Below are 19,761 nucleotides of genomic sequence, written 5' to 3'. Positions count from 1 at the left end.
CCATACTATTTAAAGTCCCCCTGTAGTCGATAATTTTATAACTTAAAACTTTGAGCATCATAATAGCATATATTAATGTTTTTATAACAGCATTAATACTATTGACTCTATTTCATTTTGCCATGTTTAAAAGCCATATACAGAAGACCTTATATCCTTCTATTGGTCAGCGATACCGATGGGACAGAACCTGTCATGGAGGACCAAAAAATTAAACATGCTGGTCTCTATGTTGGGGCGTTGGTTGTCATATACTATGACATTTCGAGATAAAACAATCAATTATTGTGCCTCAACGCTTATTGTCATGTATCATTACACCCTACATCAAATGTATCGCCCTAAACATGCGCTGATAGTAGGGGTGTGACGGATCACAAAACTCATGGTTCGGATCACATTAAGCAAGGTCCAAAATTAGCATTAGTTACATAAATCAAATCAAAAAAATAATAGCACTGCCTTCATTGTATAAATTAAATATTATTATTATTTTTTAGAGCTACTTAAGTAGGTTAATTGAGGTTACTGTCTCTTTAAGACCAAATAAGCACAGACTGGTTTCTGACTCTAATCTATACATACACTTAAGACATAAACAAATGTTTTTATTAGAAAAAGAATACTGTGGAGATCATTTTGTTTGTATATGTGACCTGTCAAGAACAGAAAGATTTTTTTTCACGCGACTCTCCGTGTGTGCACTTTTGAATGCCCTTAAACCCGCATGCACACACAGATGGAGGGCGAATTCCAAACGGCACAGCATAAACAGTCGCTCCACATAAAAACATTACGTTGTTTTTCAGTGCTCTATTCGCCTAATGTATTTAAATCGACTACACTATGAGACAAACTAGCAACTCTCGCTATATATTACACATCAAGAGTTCTGATCTTTGAAGGGTATAGTGATGATCACGTCTGAATGGAGCTGGACCAGACACATTCAGCAGCATGTGTGTCTGTGCGTACTGCTCACTGTAGCGCCTTTTTGTGGTTAAATTGTTTAAAATCACTTGAATGTTAACATTTGTAATCCTTTGAAACACGTAAAATGATAAACGTTCCCTATTTAAATTTGCGTATTAATCCGCGAATCGCTTTTTCAAAGAATGCCGACTGCCAGCTTTTTTCTACCGACTGCCAGCTTTCTTCAACTGAGCGCTTTGGTTGCTTTTTGTACTGCACCTCCTCCACTGTGATTGGACGGCTGTGTGAGAACTGACATTGATGAGCTGAGCTGTTCACCCAAAGTTGAATATTACTCTCGGCGCTCAGCATGGACAAAACACGAAACACCAGCTTTCAGCTTGGAAAAACCGCCAAACGCAACCTTTCAGCGTGGAAAAAAAGCCAGCGGCGTAAAAGCATTGGTGTGCACACCCCCTTAGGTTCACCTAGTACAATGGTCATAGTTCTTGTGTAAATGTACCCAAAAATATTTTGGTTATCAGCTGAGAGTATTAATCCATGAGTAACACTATTTCCTGTACCCTACACTTGCAACTTCTCAGCAGGCCAATACAAAATCTATGGCCACAGAAAGCAGATTTATTCAGGATGTGAATGCCCATCATTCACAAAGTACTTCACACAACGCCGACCCTTCCCCATTTAGTCCAAACAAGTTGGTATTAAAGTAAAAACACATTTAAAGCAGACATATCATGCTTTTAAATCTGTCCTTTTTACATAAATCATCTATTTGTGGTCTATATAAAGCGGAGCTGCAATGCTTGGGTCTGAATTCCTCATTATTATAGCCCCACAGGCCCCCTTTTTACCCCTTTTCTGATGTGCATCTGAGAGCAACTCGTTTTGGTGCTGTCTTTTTAAATGCACTTCATACCCTGCCCCCTCTCCAGGTTGCAGAAGTGACACTCGGTTAAACTCCACCCCGTTCAGCCATTTTTGTAGTTTTATAGCAGAGATACGATTATCTAGCAGCACAGAAACTTTTTATTTACTCGTTATTCACAAAATGTCAACAACGGAAGACTTGTCCATCCAGCCTTATATGTTCGAGCCATAGTCGGAAACGGAGCGAGATGAAAATGAAGACGACGAACCTGCAGAACAACGTCTTCATATGAAGGTATCGCAATGGCGTGTTACTGCCGTTTGTCAATCCGAAGGCTGCAGCCTCCGGAGGTCGCATATCTAGGCTGGAAACGTCATCAAGACGGTCTTATTTCAGAATATTAACAATTATAAAGTTGACAATTATTCTTAGTTAATCGTAAGTTGTTGTAATATGCTCATGACTTGCAAATGTAATGCTCAGTTAACTTAAATAAACCAGGCTTGATGACTAAAAGCGCTCTCCGCAGGCTGCAGCTTTCGGATTGAGAAACGGCACTGCTAAACCATGACCACTGTGTACTTTACTTTTTTAAAGTTATTTACAGCTTACCGAAGTGCTCTGCTCGTCGTCTCCAAAGATAGAAGTAATTGACCCCTCAATCAGACGAAGTCTATCGGCAAATCTTTCTTTATACAGTTGGAGATTGGTGAAGTAGTTATCCTTGAAGTGCTTTGGGCACACAAAAATGACTTTACCCACGGATGTGGGTACATTTCTTACTCTATCGTAATTTCTGCATCCTTGAGCTTGGACTACAATATCGCAGCGATAAATAAAAAAAGGCGGATTGCTCGAAGTGTTGGGCTGGGAGTCGATGTCCTTAATTTGCAGTTCCGCTGCAAATACTGTGACGTAATTGTTCAAAAAACGTATTAGATAATAGAAAAATCAGAACAGGTTGGAAAATATGACCAAAACAGAATATAAAGATATCAACAAAGCACCTGAAGAGACTAATTTCAACTTTTATGTACTTCTAAACACTACAAATATACAACAAAATGCATTTAAGAGCTAAGAAAGTGGATTTAGCATGATATGTCTCCTTTAAATGTACCATAGCATTTACATTATCCTTTCTAACAACAAAACTCTTTCTTTCATAGTACACATCAAATAAAAAAATATAAAATATAAATGCTTTTTGTTTATTTTTAGCAATCCAAAAGTGTAGTACTTTGAGCAATGCTTAACTTTTTAAACCATATCTAAATTATTTCCGAAGAAACCTCCAGAAAAATGAAATTCTGCAGATTCTGTTTGGGCTTGCTAATTGGTTACACTTTCAAAACTCTATCCAAGTGATCATTTATAGCAACAACTTCCCACCGAAACGAACATAAAGCCAGCAGTCATTAACTTTAGCTCCTCAAGTAAAAACTGGCACGCTCAGTTTTTACTTGCAAGAGAGAAACACTTTGGTTTTAAAAGGAGCTGTGTTTGTTAAGTGGTGTTCTGATTGAATTAGGGCTTCAGAGAGGCAGACTAGCCCCTTATGAACCCTGCACAACCCTGCAGGCTCTGAATAAGAGAATCATTTATTCAGGATCCTGCTCCAGTGACTGGTCACATTGCTTTTCTATTTTCTCCGGTCTTGTTCATTCAGAAACTTCTGTTGAATAATGCCTATATTGCAGAATGAGTAGTAGAATGCAGTAGGATGTGGTTTTGATATATGCTGAACACTGTTTACCAGTTATCGCTGCTATCTCTAGACCTTACAGATGCAGCTTATTATATTTTGGCACAACTGCAAATTTTAGATCATTACACCATCTATTGAAGTCAGTGAAGTTAAAAATGAAAGAAAATGAATAGATGTGCGTCAATATCAATATGTGCTATCACAATAAGCCCATACAGCAACTGCACTTGAAACAAAAGACTACTTTAATTTAGGGTTAGATTTAACTACACTACTAAGGATGCACCGATTTTTTTGACCTATGCCAATAAAAAAAAAACTTTTAAAGGGCACCTATTTCATTGTTAAAAAAAATTATTTTGTGTATTTGGTATAATGCAATGTGTTGCGTGGTTCATGGTCCAAAAAACACATCACTTTCCACATACCGTACAGTTTGTAGCTCCAGATTTCACTCTCTTAAAATGCAAATGGCCTGAATACTTCTGATGTAAGCCGGAAATGTGACGCTCCTTAACATGTTTAGCTCACAACAAAGATTCGCTCACAATGCAATGCTAACAGGAGTTCATTTACAGGCTGTAAGTCCAAAATGGGTGGAATTATAAAAGTCGGTCTTGTCCACGTCAACAGGCCCAGGAAAAAAACTGTTGCCTACACTCTGTGTGTTTGTTGTAGTCCAAGAAAAGAGATTTACTTTGGAGAGGATAACTCGCGCATCGTTTACTTTGGGGTATGTATGTACCTTTTGCATAACATGTACTAATACACACTTACATACCAAAGGAAATATAAAATTGTGAATCGGACCAAAGGTGCCCTTTAAATGCATCTGACGTTTATGTTTAGGTTCAGTAATTTCACTTTAACGGCAATAAAAAGGTTATTAGTCAGTAATAGGGGTGTCACGATTCTCCAAATCCTCGATTCGATTACATTTTCGATTCTAAGGTCACGATTCGATTCTCGATTTTTTAATTATTTTTATTTTTGAAAGACAAAAATTATATGCCTTTATTATTATTATTATAGTTTCACATTAACATGCACATAGCATGCTTTTCCTCACATGGGGGTTTCTGGGCTTCACTTTACGGGAGAGAGCTTGTAGAGAGAGGATTCCTTCTTGCACACACATGGACTTAATGCACGCGTCTTGGACTCCTCCTAGCATCTGAAATAAAACCGGTGCGTCATAAGCAGCTGCGCTTCTCTCTGTCTCACGTGCACGCGCTCTCGCATCTGTCCAAAGTCTAAACATAAACTAAAGTAGTAATCCTTACGTATTTGTTCAGTTTTATGCGTTTCATGCGAGGTGAGGCAAACTATCCCTTTTGTTTAAAGTATAACCCGGTGCATCTTGGCGGCTCTCTCGCGCACGTGCATTGATTTAAAATCGAAATCGTGACACCCTTAGTCAGTAATCAAAATGCCTTATTTTCACAAATGTCACTTTACTCGTTTCAAAAGTATTTAACAAATTTGACTGTCTTTCGCTGCAAAACCCCTTAAGTACATGCAAAAATATTGTCCTTTCTGAGTAATGGTGAAAGGCTAAAAAATTCGGCCAATATGCTGATATATCCGGTATACCTCCTTCAACCGGGTTAAAAACTCTTTTGGATGAACTCGTCGTTCATCCAATTCATCTTCTGTGCACTAAGAGGCCTATTCTGAAAAATTGTTGTGATGTTAACGGATTTAGATATTTGTTGCACATGTCATTATTCACAATTGATTACATTTTCATACAGCCCCCTTGACTAATTCTAATCATAAGATACCACAGAAACACTCTAAGATTCCCATTAAGATTCCCTATGCTGATCTTAGGTCAGCAGCTATAATACAATCACAAGTGAGATTGTAATTGATTTGTTGCTGATATAACATACATTATTTGATTAAACTATAAGTTATATCCAGTGTTATCCAGTAAGCATATTGTAATGATATGAGTGGCATATCCTTTACACGTTTCTCGTCTTCTATCTAGTTTTCCTCTCCTGGGATGTCTAAGACTTTTTCTCATTTACCATTATTTCGTTTTTTATGTTAATTTAGAAGTTTTCCTCTCTCTATATCTCATCTCTGCAATGTCTAATGACCGGGTGCCTTCTCGTGGTTCTGAGTGAGATGTGTGTTTGACTTATATGGAGGTATAAAAGTGATTGTGAAATTAAAAGGTGTTTAAAGATCAGAGGTTAAAATATTATGCAAATATTAACCAGTGCGAAAGCTTTTTAAAAATACTTTTAAAAAAGCAAGGTATGGATGTATGAAAGTGATTGTAAAATTATAGAATGCGCATATGATAAAGATTTTTTTTGTTCTGGAATTTATGCGACAGGGTTAAACAAATATCTATTTTATGGACATTGTGCAATGAATATGAATGATATTCTCATGTACTGGTTAGAGTGTGAATTGTACAAGTGGTGGAAAAATTAAAAAGCTTCTGCTTCACCCCAGTCCTTTTCAAACATAATGATACTGTTTTCAAGAATTATGTATGAACTTTTATTGATAGTGATATTGTTTTCTGTATTATGATTATTTATTATAGGGGTTCAAAATAAAATAAGTAAATAAATAAAGTTCACATGGGGCTGCGTAGACCCATCGGTATATTAAAGTGTAATTTATAGTCATGCATAGGTTCAACGCCGTAGGATGTGCATTAACCGCGTAACCTGATTTTAACAACGCGTCCATTCTACGCGAACCACAAGCGCTGTGATTGGTCCAGTAGAACCCCTCCCATCAGGTAAAAAAATCTACATTGCATTTCTCAATAGGCATTTCTGTTTGTGACATTAAAAACAAAGATGAGCCAAGTTGAGGAGTAATTTAACTCAAACAAAAGTCGCTGTCTATTTACCGCCATCACTGCTGGTTTTCTCAAATCATACACAACAAGCTACTTCTTCTTCGTTTGTGGGTTTACTGGCCGAGCTGCTTTTTCTTAGCTTGTTGCAATGCTACTGTGGGTTACACGTGTGGATATGCCTACTAGCTGTTTGCATGTGTAATTGCATGTCGACGCAAACGCGGCGCAGATGTATGAATGTGACCTATGCACAACCATAATTAGGCCTTAACTGAGAGCATGGTGACATAAAACGATTGATGCATCATGGAAATAAGCCCAATCGTCCAATCACAGTGGAGGAGGGGCGGGACTGTGACCAAATGCAACCATTTGGTCGCAGTCTGAAGCCCTGAAGTATTTAAAAATTGTAACATTTTATGCATCAAATTATGCATCAGTCATTACACAGTTATTACAATAAATAGTGGCTGCCAATACAACTTGTCGAAACTGCGGTGCAGTCGTTATCCCATGTGTGACTAAAGACATCAAACCTTGGCTGGCATGCCCACTTGAAAGCTCACTTTGTGTTTCAAACATGTCGTTCTTTTACTACATATAGACCTCACTGTTGTCACCATAAACTAAGAAGGCTACATATTTACGCTATGATGATTCATTTACAAGACATGCATGTGGTCAACAAAAAAAGCCATGCTTGACTTCCTCTGAGGAACAGTAAGGTTAAAGATAGTCACTGATTGCACAAAAATATCTCTTAACCTCGGGAATTCTCGCGATGACGTCAGAGGTGCACGAGCACTGTGTCTCCCCTCCGTTTTCAATGCGCGCGCCCCACGCAGGGCCACGCGCGAGCGCGTTCGTAGCTCCACGCCGCCACGCGACACCGCGGTCCCGCCCCCCACCCAGACGAGCACGCGCGCACAGAATTCATTCACCCGAAGGTCCCGCGCGTGATTCGCGAACGCGCTTTACTACACAGCCAGCGAAAGAAGCGAGAGAACATCATACGGATAAAAAAGACACGCGAAGGCACAAAGAACGATGCGTACTGGATTCAACTCTCATAAAATACGCGATGAATGTGTGGGAAAAGCAATACAAACATGTAATGATAACCTAAGCGTTATTCTTGCCCACTTCCTATTTCATTAGAACATACAACACGTCCACAACGATATTTCGCAAGCGTTAGCTTTCACCATACGATGTCTGTCACTTATTTTTCAGCGGATATGTTTCCAGACCAAACCAAGCAGCATATCAAGCAACGGTACAAAACGACACCTTTCCAGAGGTCACTTCAGCATGCTGCATAGTGAAACCAAACATTTGTTTATGCATATATAGTTTTCTGCTAGGAAAAACTACTAAACCCGTAGTCCCCGTGACACACACCGGGTGCTCGTTCTTCCTGCAATAACTACAGAGAGAACACACATCACTCCCGGAGCAGGACTGCCGCACGGGGCTTACGAAACACGATTGATGCACAGCACAACATAGCCAGATGACAACACAGTTTAGCTTTCAAAGCGTACATACATCTTATCCCGACGAAGCAAAACAAGCAATATCAGAGACGGGGAAAATAAGCGGTGCTCGACTGCGAATAAGCATTGTAGTCTATCGCTAAGACATTCAAACCACCTATTTCTAGGAAAGCTTCGTTCTCTCCAACACACAGAAGTAAGTTGCTGTCCATTAGACTATGCAAAACATAGTTTTGTGTTAAGAATAAAAAACAGATCAGGATTTACGGAGGACGAGCCATTCTTTGGGAATCACGGACCTTTTGAAAACGGGAAAAAACACCATCCACTGGCAAACTCAACGTTTTTGCGATGCCGATGACAATACTTACAATTTTTGCATTAAAATGATCTGGAGGGCGGTAGCCGTTTCGTTTTCTGAAGCACATCCGTTTCTTTTAGCCTGTTTTTGTGTAAAAATACTGTATCTTTTTTCTCCAATGTTCCAGCTTGAGAATCGACACCCTTACGGAGGCAGGCTGAGGATGAATTGCGCATGCGCTGATTTAGACAGTTCTACTCAGTCGATTGACGAAGGACTTCCTCAGTAATTGTCGTTTCCAGTGAAACTTTCCCAGAAAAGGGATCTTCCGATAATCAATTAAACTATTACAACACATGTGGAGTTAAATAATAAAATAAGACTGTTTTATGTTGAACTCTTTTTTTTTTTGGTGGTACTAAAAGTTTGGCATCATCAGATAATGTTGAATTGGTCTTTAAATTTGGCTTAGTTATAGACAATTATTTGTATATTCTGTCTTATATATGTTAGTGGAAAGTGTCCAAATTCAATGTCACAATCATGTAGCTATCTGACTAAACAATCAAAGACAAGCAACGGGCATATAGTATTTTACATGACAAAGCAGACATATATAAGACTCTTAATAATTAAAACTGCTGAATTTCAATGAAAGCATTCATCATAACTAATGATGCATAAGCACTATAATTCTCATTTAGGTCATTTTTGTACATATCCAGCAGGAGGCGCCAAACACTAAGAAGAGCAACAGGGTACAAAGATTCACACCATGTTAAAGTTCAGAATAAAGTTATACATTTTTGCACATTTAACTGTTATATAAATACATAATAACTCATTCCAGTCAGTATACAAATGTTATTATTTTAAAATCAACTAGATATGTATTAATGTATTAATAATAGCTGCTAAAACGTCCTCTATGTGCAGCATACAAAATCTCTGATACATCCAAAAAATACCTCTGCTGATAACACTGCTGTTACTTTTCCAGTAAGTTAGGAGACACTGTAGGATGGCTGGGGTTACGAGTGGACACCAGCGTGGCTACCACTTGGTGTCAGTAAAGCTCTCTTCCTTATCGTAGGGCTGCAACCCCTCCCTCCAACATCATTAAACAGCCAACAGTTTGATTCATTATTGGTTGTAATGCTGATCCCCCAAAACCATTTTGCTGAGCATTTACTTAGTGGAACTTCAAAGTGTCTGTAAAATGAATTTTGTTGTAATGTACCTTTTACATATAATTGATGATATGTTGTTAAAAGCTGCAAGTAATTTTCTCTCCCCGCATTTAAGTAGCAGCTCAGATAATTGCATTATCTGCTTCCTGTCATATTCAGCCTCATTTTAATCTAAGAGGCATGAAATTGACCAATCTTTCACTATCCCTCCCCTCTAACTACGACAATAAGACCTTTAACCAAAATAAGATTGCATCCTGACAATGTTTATCTGCATCTGACCCAAACCTAAGTCCTTGCACATTCTCGAACGCTGGAAACACACTTGACATTTTTACATTTTATTGAGGGGTGTGTCCAGATTCGAAACTTTTTGCAAGCGACATTTTCTCCAAAACACTTTGAATTATGGTGTCATTATGATTATTTTAGTGCTCAGAGCCTCCTTGACCCCAGATTGCAATTATTATACATTATTTACAAAAGAAGTTAGTTCCGGTTCTTGATTCTGATTGGTTAATAGCTGTGTTTTATTTACGAGAGCTGCAACTATTGATTCTGTATCACTGCGCAGAACCATTAAAAATGTAAATATATTTAAAACGTTACTGTTAACATTCGGCCAGGGACTATTTTTTCCAGCGGTAGAATTAAGCTTTTTGTGATTGGACTTAATCAGAGTTGGGTTGATACTTGATACATATATTTTTGCCTTTATATTTGTGTGGTAACAATTATACTCAAGGCTAATACTGTTTCGTGAATAATTCATGGCTATAGGAGTTGCATTGACTGCACTTCACGTCATGCCTAACAACGTCCTTCAGCTATGACTTATTCTGTGATACTGCACAGCTTACATAAAAATCATACATAAATATATTTATGATCGTGCTGCCTCCGACCATATACCCGCAATACCCAGTGAGAGTGAGCAAGCATGTATGTTACATGCTTTATAGCTGAAACATGACAGTCTAAACATGTCACGAAAGTACTGAGTTTTGAGAAAGAACATTGACTCACAACTATGGCGACAGTATAAGAGTTATAATGCGAGTTGATCTTCCTCCATATTTTTCCTCTGAAGTCATGTTTGATGACGAAAAACTGTGAGATTATGTGTCACTGTTATATCTTGTGGTCTTGCAGTGTGGCCAAATCGTCTACTATGTGCGTTCGGATGATACAATGTTAAAAATAGGTTGAAACTGTCCTTACATCATGGTCTCACACGGTTTTAAAATAGGTTCAAATGTGAAAATCGTCTCATGTGTCCCAGGCCTAAGTACTGTATGATGACACATGACTGCACCAGCTCTTTGATCTCATTGGTTGGTCACGCTGCTTCTACACACATACTGCACTATCCTTTTTGTCATAACGCTGACAATCTGCAAGATGATGAGAAAAGCAGGTCTATGACTCAAGCACTTTTACACGTTCATCCACTCACAGATCAACTCCTGCTGCTAGGCACATAAAAAGCCATGCTGCCTGCAATCTGTAGTTGACTGCTACTGTCATGGCAAGCTGTCCCGTTCTTGTGTCTATTTGCCAGTAATGTCAGTTTTATTTGATAGTACTTATTGTTGGCTTTTGGCACCCTGGGTAAGTCAAGGTCTTTCATTTTGCATACACACAATGAGGCTTTTGTGCTTCATTGAGAACATAGTAAAATTTGATCATAGTACAAATGTAGTCCATTATTTGGCACCCCTCTTAGTTCCCATGCTGAAGAAATGGAAGTAAGTGGAAGTTAGATAATTTTAACTTTTAATTAGTTTTAATATCAGTTCAGAAAATATGAAATATGAATGTTGTAATGCAAAATCAGTTATACCAGAATGAATGAAGCAGAGGTCTTACCTTGAACCCATAGGCGGAGTTTCATGTTTGTGCTTGGGGGGCACCTACCGGCAAACAAGGGTACTGCAATACTTTGAGATTCATGGTTTTTAAATATGGTTTAAATCAGGGGTCTCCAACGTGAGGTGCCCGCCAAAGCACATTCTATTGATAGTCTGTCTCAATTGTAATATTTATTTATTACATATTTTTTATAGTAGCTTGGCTTCTTTTAACATGTTACCATTTTAAACAATAATCAAACATATCAACAAGTAAAATAAAATAAAATCAACAAGTAAAACAAATTTTTTTATATAGTATAGTATATAGTATATAGTAGACTATATCAAAAAGTAGCCTTCCTTATCCTATCCATTGTGGTAGGCAGCCCTTGCTCACGAAAAGGTTGGAGACCCCTGGTTTAAATGAATTAAAACTATTTTAGCCTTAAGTTAGACAGTTTACATATTCAAATATTAAGATTACACCAAAAATATAAATTCTCATACTTCTATTTCATTAATAGCTCAGACAAAATTATAATTAGCTCTGGTCTGGTTAGTTGCCCCCTGCCCCCCCCCAAACTCTGCCTATGCTTGAATTGGTGTTTGTAATAAGTTAATGTTCAATACAATTACTTCATAAGACTCATAAGACAAAAAAGAGGCGACCACAACCACTGATGAAGAAATCAAAATTGAACCTATTTACTTTAATGTATAAAACAAGTTTCTACATAAAATGATTTTTCCTCTCTGTAAATTCCATTACCATGTAAAATAAGTCACATTTCAGAATTAAAATGGTTTCTAAAAGGAGTTTAATGGACCAGTGCCGCAATATACTCAGCATTTTATAGTTTCAGAAATAGTCCAGTCTTCAGTAATCTGCCATGGATAGTCAGCCCTAAAATCTCTTATCCTCTAAAATCTCCTCTACTCTTCGCTTCTAGAACAAAGCAGAAAAGAAAGAAACAGAAAGAGAATCGAGGTTAGGAAAATGCTTTCGGCATGTCTCAAAAAAGCTTTACTGCACAGTTTGAAGTGGTGTCCCTTAGGTTCAAGGACGATGGAAATTTTATCAAAGGGCACTGATAGAAGCAGATGGAGTTGGATCCAAGTTCAGTAGATAATAATAAAAAAATAAAACCATATTACAGATTCCACAGAAACCATTCAAAAACTGCTGTGCACCAAAATACATAGGTACAAACAAGACCTGACAAAGGACAAAGATCATGAGGGCTTAAAGGGATAGTTTACACAAAAATGAGAATTCTGTCATCATTTATATATTTCAAACCTGTATAAAAGACGACATTCTGAGGAAGTTTGTAATCAAACATATCAGAAGCCCTGTTGACTTCCATAATAGGAATAAAGAATACTATGGAAGTCAATGGGGCTACTCATTGGTTTGGTTTTCTTTGTGTACAACAGGTTGTAACAACATGAGCTTGTAAATGATGACAGATTTTTCATTTTTGGGTGAACTATCCCTTTAATGCACAAGCATTTTTGTGTAAAACCATGGTTAATTTAACCCAACACTTGGGTTTGTCCTTATTTTTACCAACCACAGATTTAAACAGTCCAGCATATTTTCAAAACTTCTTCAATTTGAGGGTGAACCTTTTGGACTAATTTCACTGATCAACAATCATAGTTCAATGTGAACACGTGGGATATCTCGACTCTGTAGGGCCTTGCATGGCAGAAGTTTGACCATTTTGAAGTTACCCAGATGACACTTGGCACTGACATTTATCTTTCAAAGAAAACAGCTTTTTAAATGGCAGTCAGATTAAGATCCCTGTTTTCATTATAAGAATCCTTTAGAGTAAAAAAAAAACAGAAGCAGTCTCTTAAATATATGCCTGCTGTGAGAAGATAAACATGTCGCTTCACCTGTCCGAATGTGTGGAGATCTGGAGGCGTCCTCTTTGGTCATTACTATTTAGGAGATAGCATCAGAACTGTGATGGTCAATGAGATATTAGCCTCTTTCACACAGTAATACTGGTAAATTACCATGAATTTAACAGAATGAATTTACCAGTAAATACAAAAATCTGCTGTTCACACACGCAGTGACATTCCGTCTTTTTACCAGTAAGACATCATTCACACATCAGTATCAAAATACCGGTAAATTCGTTGAGAAAGCGGAAGTACCTGTGGCGTGCGGCGAGCTCAGTGTTGTATTTGTAAACAATCCACGTCGTTCATATCCACGGTCCGTATTTTGTTGTTTTCACGTCTGTGGTAAACTCTGACAGTCGCGAAGTTGCTCATGACCAAACAACATTGCATGAGGCGACGTCAAACCGATGGCGTTTTAAACAACAGTACTTTTTGCACATTAGGCTTCACATAGGGCATGCTAAGGACGTCGGCAATTCGACAAGTAGGTGGTAAGATGTTTTAAACAACTTTTGTGAAGAAATGTGGACGTAAACTTCAGGTGTGCTCGACTTTCAAGCACCGCATGTGTGGAAACGTCCGTAAACAATCTGGGCGTAAACGCGTCATCTGTTTTAAATCATTATGATTGGCCCGAAGCTGTCAGCGCGGTCTGACGTCGTCCGTTCTAAATGCCGGTAATCCTATATTTTTCGTTCACACATAGCGCTTACCGGTAAATTACTGGTAATCTTACAACCTGTCTTACTGGTAAATTGGGAGCACTGATTTACCGGAAAGGTTCTGTTCACACATGATCTGTTAACTGCAATTTACCAGTAAATTACCAGTAAAGACTGTATGTGTGAAAGGGACTATTGTCAGCTGGGTACTATACTTAACACTAACAGAGCTTTATAAAAGTTGGAGAAATATAACAAAAAAGCAACAAACGGCAATGATCAGAGATTTTATACATGTATATTTCAAATGGGATATACAGTACCTGTACTGGGTCCAAGCTGTCTTTGTGGTTCATCCTCTTATTCACCGATCTGACTGGTTTGAGTAAATGCTCCTGACGTAGAGCACCCCGGGCGTTCAACTGACATGCAATCATTGCGTTAATTTCCTCCGCCTGGCCATAAGCAAAAAGAAAAGATTAAACTTTAAAACACGTGCCATGAGCAAATGCTTTGAAAACACTACTAGAATTACTAAGAATTATATTGTCCACATTTTTTACACAAACCATGCATCTTATTCATTTGCAATTATATGTCAACTTAAGGGCTTATATAGGTCCTACGGCATAGCCTCGATGCCATTACATATATACTTTGTGCAACTTTAAACATATACTTGTGGATCTCATTCAGTTTATTTGTAAATACATAAAATTTTCATGTATTTACTCGTGGGTCATAATCTGTTGGTAATATGCAACAAATCTAACATCATACTGATCCGACTCTAACGACTTCTATTACCCACAACACACTGCAAGAGGTAGGAGTTTAATGAAGCAACTGAATTAATAAACAAGCGATGCTTCACTGAATTAATTACACTGAAATATTTAATACAAATATATTTAATAAAAATGAACTATTAATGACATGCCTTTAGGTGTTGATGGCGCAGCCTCATGTTTCGGATACGATCTTGTGCCTCGGTGGCCTTTAATTGTGTAGTAACTTGCTTAAGATGATCAGTCTCAGGTGTAACTGGATTGCAGATCAGGCTGTGTTTTTGTTTAGTCTGATACGCGGACACGCGTGTTCTCGCAGCGGACGTCCATTTCTGCACATCTTTAGACGGCTCGTCATAAGCCTGGAAACGAGCTGTCTGCTGAGGACACATCTTCATCATTTCCTTTCTGTCTGATCTTCCTCCTGTCATCTTTCTCATGTTTCTTTTAAATCATTGCCTGTAGTTATTTAAAAGGGCAAAGTAAAAAAAAAGGTTGCTGGCATTGAAAAATACTGTAGTATATTAACAAAGTATACTACTAGTTTTTATTACAGTTAATCAATTCACTACAGTTGAAACCACAGCATAGAAGTTAATAGTCTAAAGTATACTACAATTTACTATGATAAATAGGGGTGCGCGGATAAAAACTAACGCAGGGGTAGTTGTAACATGGACTGTTTACATTGTTGCACAGGGTTGAGCGTTTTTGTTTTCCGGTATTTTTTCACGCTGCCAAAAGACGATCTCCCGCAAATGATTGGAAATGTATAATGTTTTTTCAGAGAGTTATTGATGAACGAGTGTTTTAGTGGAATGTAATTTTTTCATCATATGTTTTTTTTTGGTTTCTGAGTTGGGTATGTAAGATACCAAATTCAATGCTATGTCATATTAATCAGTGTTTTGTTGACTAAAACATAGCATCGTTTTGAAATATGTCTGCAGCTCTTAGCAACTTTTTTGGTGGGCTTGAAAATATTTTGACCCAGCGGGGTTATTTGTAGCGCTGTGTTACAACTAACCCCTCAGCACTTATGATATGAAAACCGCTAACGTTAGCATAATTCTTGCCATTGTTTTAAATAGGCTACACACGAATGATTGCTGGCTGCCAGCAAAATAAATGTGCCTCTCTTATTAAAAATCGTGTGTCAAATGTATTTTTGTTCATATCTTTAATATTGATTGAAAAAGGTCATGTCAAAGATTGAAATCATAATGAAATGAATGGCTAAAATCAGACTTTGATGCCCATTATCTCAGAATTTGATTTTGAAACTGTAGTATGGTTTTTAAAGACTGGGTCACATATAAAACATGTGTCATAATTGTGCTGCTTTTTCTCACATATTTAGACATTTGTATCCATTTATAATTGAACTATTGTTAGAAAATTGCTGGATGAATGAATACAGTGTGGATACCTGTCTGTTATAGACAGATATATAAACAATATCCACTTCAAAGTATAAAGACAAAATAGTATTGAAATATTTGCCTGCAAACTTAATTTTTTGCAAGTGTTACAACTAACCCCCTGCCTGTTACAATTAATTCCACATATGGGGTAAATTGTGACGTTTGCACTTCTGTCACGTTTGGTGTAATTTTCCAAGAATGGTAAGTAATAGAAACAAACTTGAGCCAAAACCAAAAGCATTAGGTTGTGCCCCGCTCTCCCCTACTAAACTATTCTACAGTATTTACTACAGTTTATCATTTTACTTCATAATACTGTATTATACAAAGTAGTAATTACTATAATATATTTCAGCTATACTGATATTTATTACAGTTTACTATGGTAAATAATAAATTATATTACTATAATCTAACAAATCATGATACTATTGTATACTTAAACAAAGTGTAGTAATTACTATAATATTCTTTAGTATACTACAATATTTAAGTATGCTACAATTTTATTTCATGTTGGTGTTGTGTAAGTCTTTTAAAGAAGAGCATTTAAAAAATGCATTATGTGTCAGCATTTGTACAGTCTTTTTAAAGTGTGCACTTAAATTCTGAAAATCGCAGAAACAAACATACCTGATACATATGTCTAAGTAAGTACTGTGAAACTTTACCTCTGTAAAGGCACATGCGTTTCTCCCTTTAACCGCTGAAGAAGTAAACAGACAATGTTTACTGATGTTGTCATGGCGACAAGATCTTTGTCTTGTAGACCGAGGCTATAAGCATGTGTTCATCTATAGACCATAAAGTGTCATAACAATGACATTAGATGGTAATTGTAAATAATTGCAGTTTAATAACTTTTCAACACAGTCTGGAATTGTGTAAAGTACCCCAGAATACCATGATAAATTAACATACAGTAATAATCATTCAGTGTCTTGTGTATTATGCAGTGCTTCTGATCGCAAGACTCTACAGTGGACAGTGAACTAAATTTTGGACATCTTCCTTGCACGATGCTCTGGTAAAGCCCCCATTATCTTGAAGGACCCCATTCATCCCTCCCAGGACAGCCTTTTCCAGCTCTTGCCATCAGGAAGACGGTACAGGAGCATCCGAGCACACTCTCCTAGACTTCTCAACAGCTTTTTCCCACAGGCTGTAAGAGCCCTCAATTCCAGTCACCTCACCCCCTCTCTTATCCAGAATATAAACTGTTAAATAACTCAAAACTGAAACAATTCTGAAAGTGCTACACACAGGTGAGTGGGCTGTACAAACCACCTGTTGTAACACACTCTCTCCCTTCAATATGTACCAGACACTTTATTATTAACACTCCATCTCACAAGGACCTATTACGAACTGAACAAATGTTTACCTGTCAATGCACTGTTAATCATTTGCACTATTTTGCTCCTCAACTACTGTGTAAAAGTTTTAGGCCACTTTTACCAGCTTGTTGTTTTAGCTTATTTTCATGTCCATCCATATTTATTTTTCACTATAAGATACAAACAGAAAATACAGGAAATATGTACACAAAATTAAAAACAAAACAATTTTCAGATCTAAATGTCTTCTTCAGGTACTTCTTCAGGTATTAGTACTTCGAAGTTAGTATTAGTACTGCAGTTCACAGATACATATTTGTACCTAAATGGTACATATTAAAACTTTTTTTAAAGGTTACTGCCCCAGTGACAGCTTTGTATCTTTATTTTTGACAGTGAGTGCGTTTACATGCACAGTCTTACGCCGATTATGCTTAATAAACTGATAACACGTGGGGTCATGTAAACGCGTAAACCTGTCTTTAATCGGGGAAAGTCCATAAACGGCGCAAGCAAAAACCGATCGGCACAGGTAGTTTTTTGCTCATTACGCCAATTTCGCGTGGCATATAAACACCTTAACCGGCTTTCTCACGGTTTTGTCCATGTGCGCATGTCTCCGCGTACAAAAGATAAACGTCACACGCGGAAGTAAGTGCAAAGTAATCCATAAAAGTCTCAGGTCGACTAAAGCAGTTGGCGGAGAAACTGTTAAAATAGAAGCTTATGTTACATTTACAGGTTCTGCAGACACGAGAAGAGATATAACAATATAGCTTAAGACAGATATGCCGTCGGCTTTTTGATCGACTATTATGTACTATAGGTGGTGACGTCAATGCCTGCGAGAAAACTGATAATTCTCCAAGTCCCATGTAAACGCAGTTGACTGCATAGCCGGCTTATTAATTTTCATGTAAACGCATGAAAACAGTTTTCTATAATAAGCAGATTTTTAATAGTTATCATCTTATTCTGTGCATGTAAACGTACTCACTGTAGCATGGTGGCCTAAAACTTTTGCACAGTACTGTCTTTAGCACAATACCATGCACAGTCGTTATTATGTGAAGTACTTGTGTGTCTTATGTGTATGTACAGTCAATTATTTAAAGTAAATGTGTAGTTAGATTACCGTTTCAGAAAGTTAGATATAGGTTTAAAATTGTTTGAACGTCAAGTGGTATATGTTTACATTTGTTTATTTATGTAGCGCCGTGGTACTGCAAGACACCACATTTCGTTTCACTGTATGTTCACACATGTTGCGGAACGACAATAAAGCTCAACTTATTTTGTCTTGCTTTCAGAAAATGTAACAAAATGTTGTGATTTTTAGCTTGAAACAAGAATGAGATGCCACTGGGGTAATAAAAATGTGTTTAATTTAGAACATTTATTTGTTTAAAAATAAATATTATATACAAATAAATTGAAATTAAATCTTTTTTTTTGTAAAAAAAAAAAAACCCGAATCTCATCCCCTCCTCTCTCATGACTTTACTTCTGGTCATGAGGAATGCACAGAGGGCATGTCCCACCCTTTGTTTATGTCTAATTTTTAAAAGCCATTTCACTCTGACATACGTCACGACTGGGAAAAAAATAGACAATATCTACTTATTGACTTTAACTTATTCCCTGCTCGCCAGCATTTTTTTGTGATTTTCATACTGTATAAGTTTCACAAAATGCCTTTCAGAAAAATGTCTTATATACAGTAAATATATGCACATATTAAATGAAAGAACAGACCCTCTGCTTTCAGACAAACAAACAAAATGCAAAAAAAAAAATGTTTCATCCTATTTTCATTTGTTCCCTTTTTATAACCTCTTAAATATTGGTAGATTTCTTGAAAAATTGGAGCAAAAAGCTGAAATAATTTTTGTTAAGCACTTTTGTAAAGGATCAGACCGGGAATGATGATCAAAACATACACAGAGTTTTATGTTGATGAATTAGTTGATGCTTTAGTTTTTATATTTTCACCTACTTGATAAAAGCGGAATTATAGATAGCCATAAAAACTTGTCAGGGAAGAGTCATTGATAGGGAAGCGTTTCGTGTTAATTGACGAGATAACTTGTTAATGGCGTGAAAAGAGTTAAGCAAATTTTGTTATAAAAGTTTGCGTCGTCTTGCATCTCTATCTTGTTTTAAGGTTGTCTAGATAAATGTGTGGGGAAACAAGAGAAAAAACATGTTTTTTTTGCAGTGCATAATCTGAAACCATATGTGATATTATGACAAATGTTAAGGCAATCAAAACTGAACCAGATGAAGTATACATTAATGCAATTATAAAGCATAAAAGAAAAAATAATATGTTTTAAACTATTTTGCCTAGGCAGTATATTTCTGGAAAAGGAGGGAATATTGGCACGCGTCCAGGTTTTTCTGTACAACAGGTGCTGAGAAGATAAATGATGAGATGCACACACTGAC

At 37.1% G+C, this 19,761-nt stretch overlaps 1 protein-coding gene across 3 annotated transcripts in view; it reads right to left on the bottom strand.

Annotated features, from left to right (window-relative positions):
• The window catches only part of rgs19 (regulator of G protein signaling 19), a 43,666-nt gene extending 35,299 nt beyond the window's left edge, over nt 1-8,367 (bottom strand). For 2 of the 3 annotated variants that reach the window (XM_065286182.2, XM_065286183.2), the window contains exon 1: nt 8,210-8,367. In XM_065286182.2, coding sequence (XP_065142254.1) covers nt 8,210-8,266 — 57 coding nt within the window. In that variant the 5' untranslated portion in view covers nt 8,267-8,367. The remainder of the gene's footprint in view (nt 1-8,209) is intronic. The other variant, XM_065286184.2, reaches the window with a different exon arrangement.
• Nucleotides 8,368-19,761: the final 11,394 nt, after the last annotated feature.

Source organism: Paramisgurnus dabryanus, chromosome 21 (genome assembly GCF_030506205.2).
Source record: "Paramisgurnus dabryanus chromosome 21, PD_genome_1.1, whole genome shotgun sequence".
Taxonomy (NCBI): domain Eukaryota; kingdom Metazoa; phylum Chordata; class Actinopteri; order Cypriniformes; family Cobitidae; genus Paramisgurnus; species Paramisgurnus dabryanus.
Note: the sequence above shows the minus strand (reverse complement) of the source record. Positions and strands in the feature narration are given on the sequence as shown.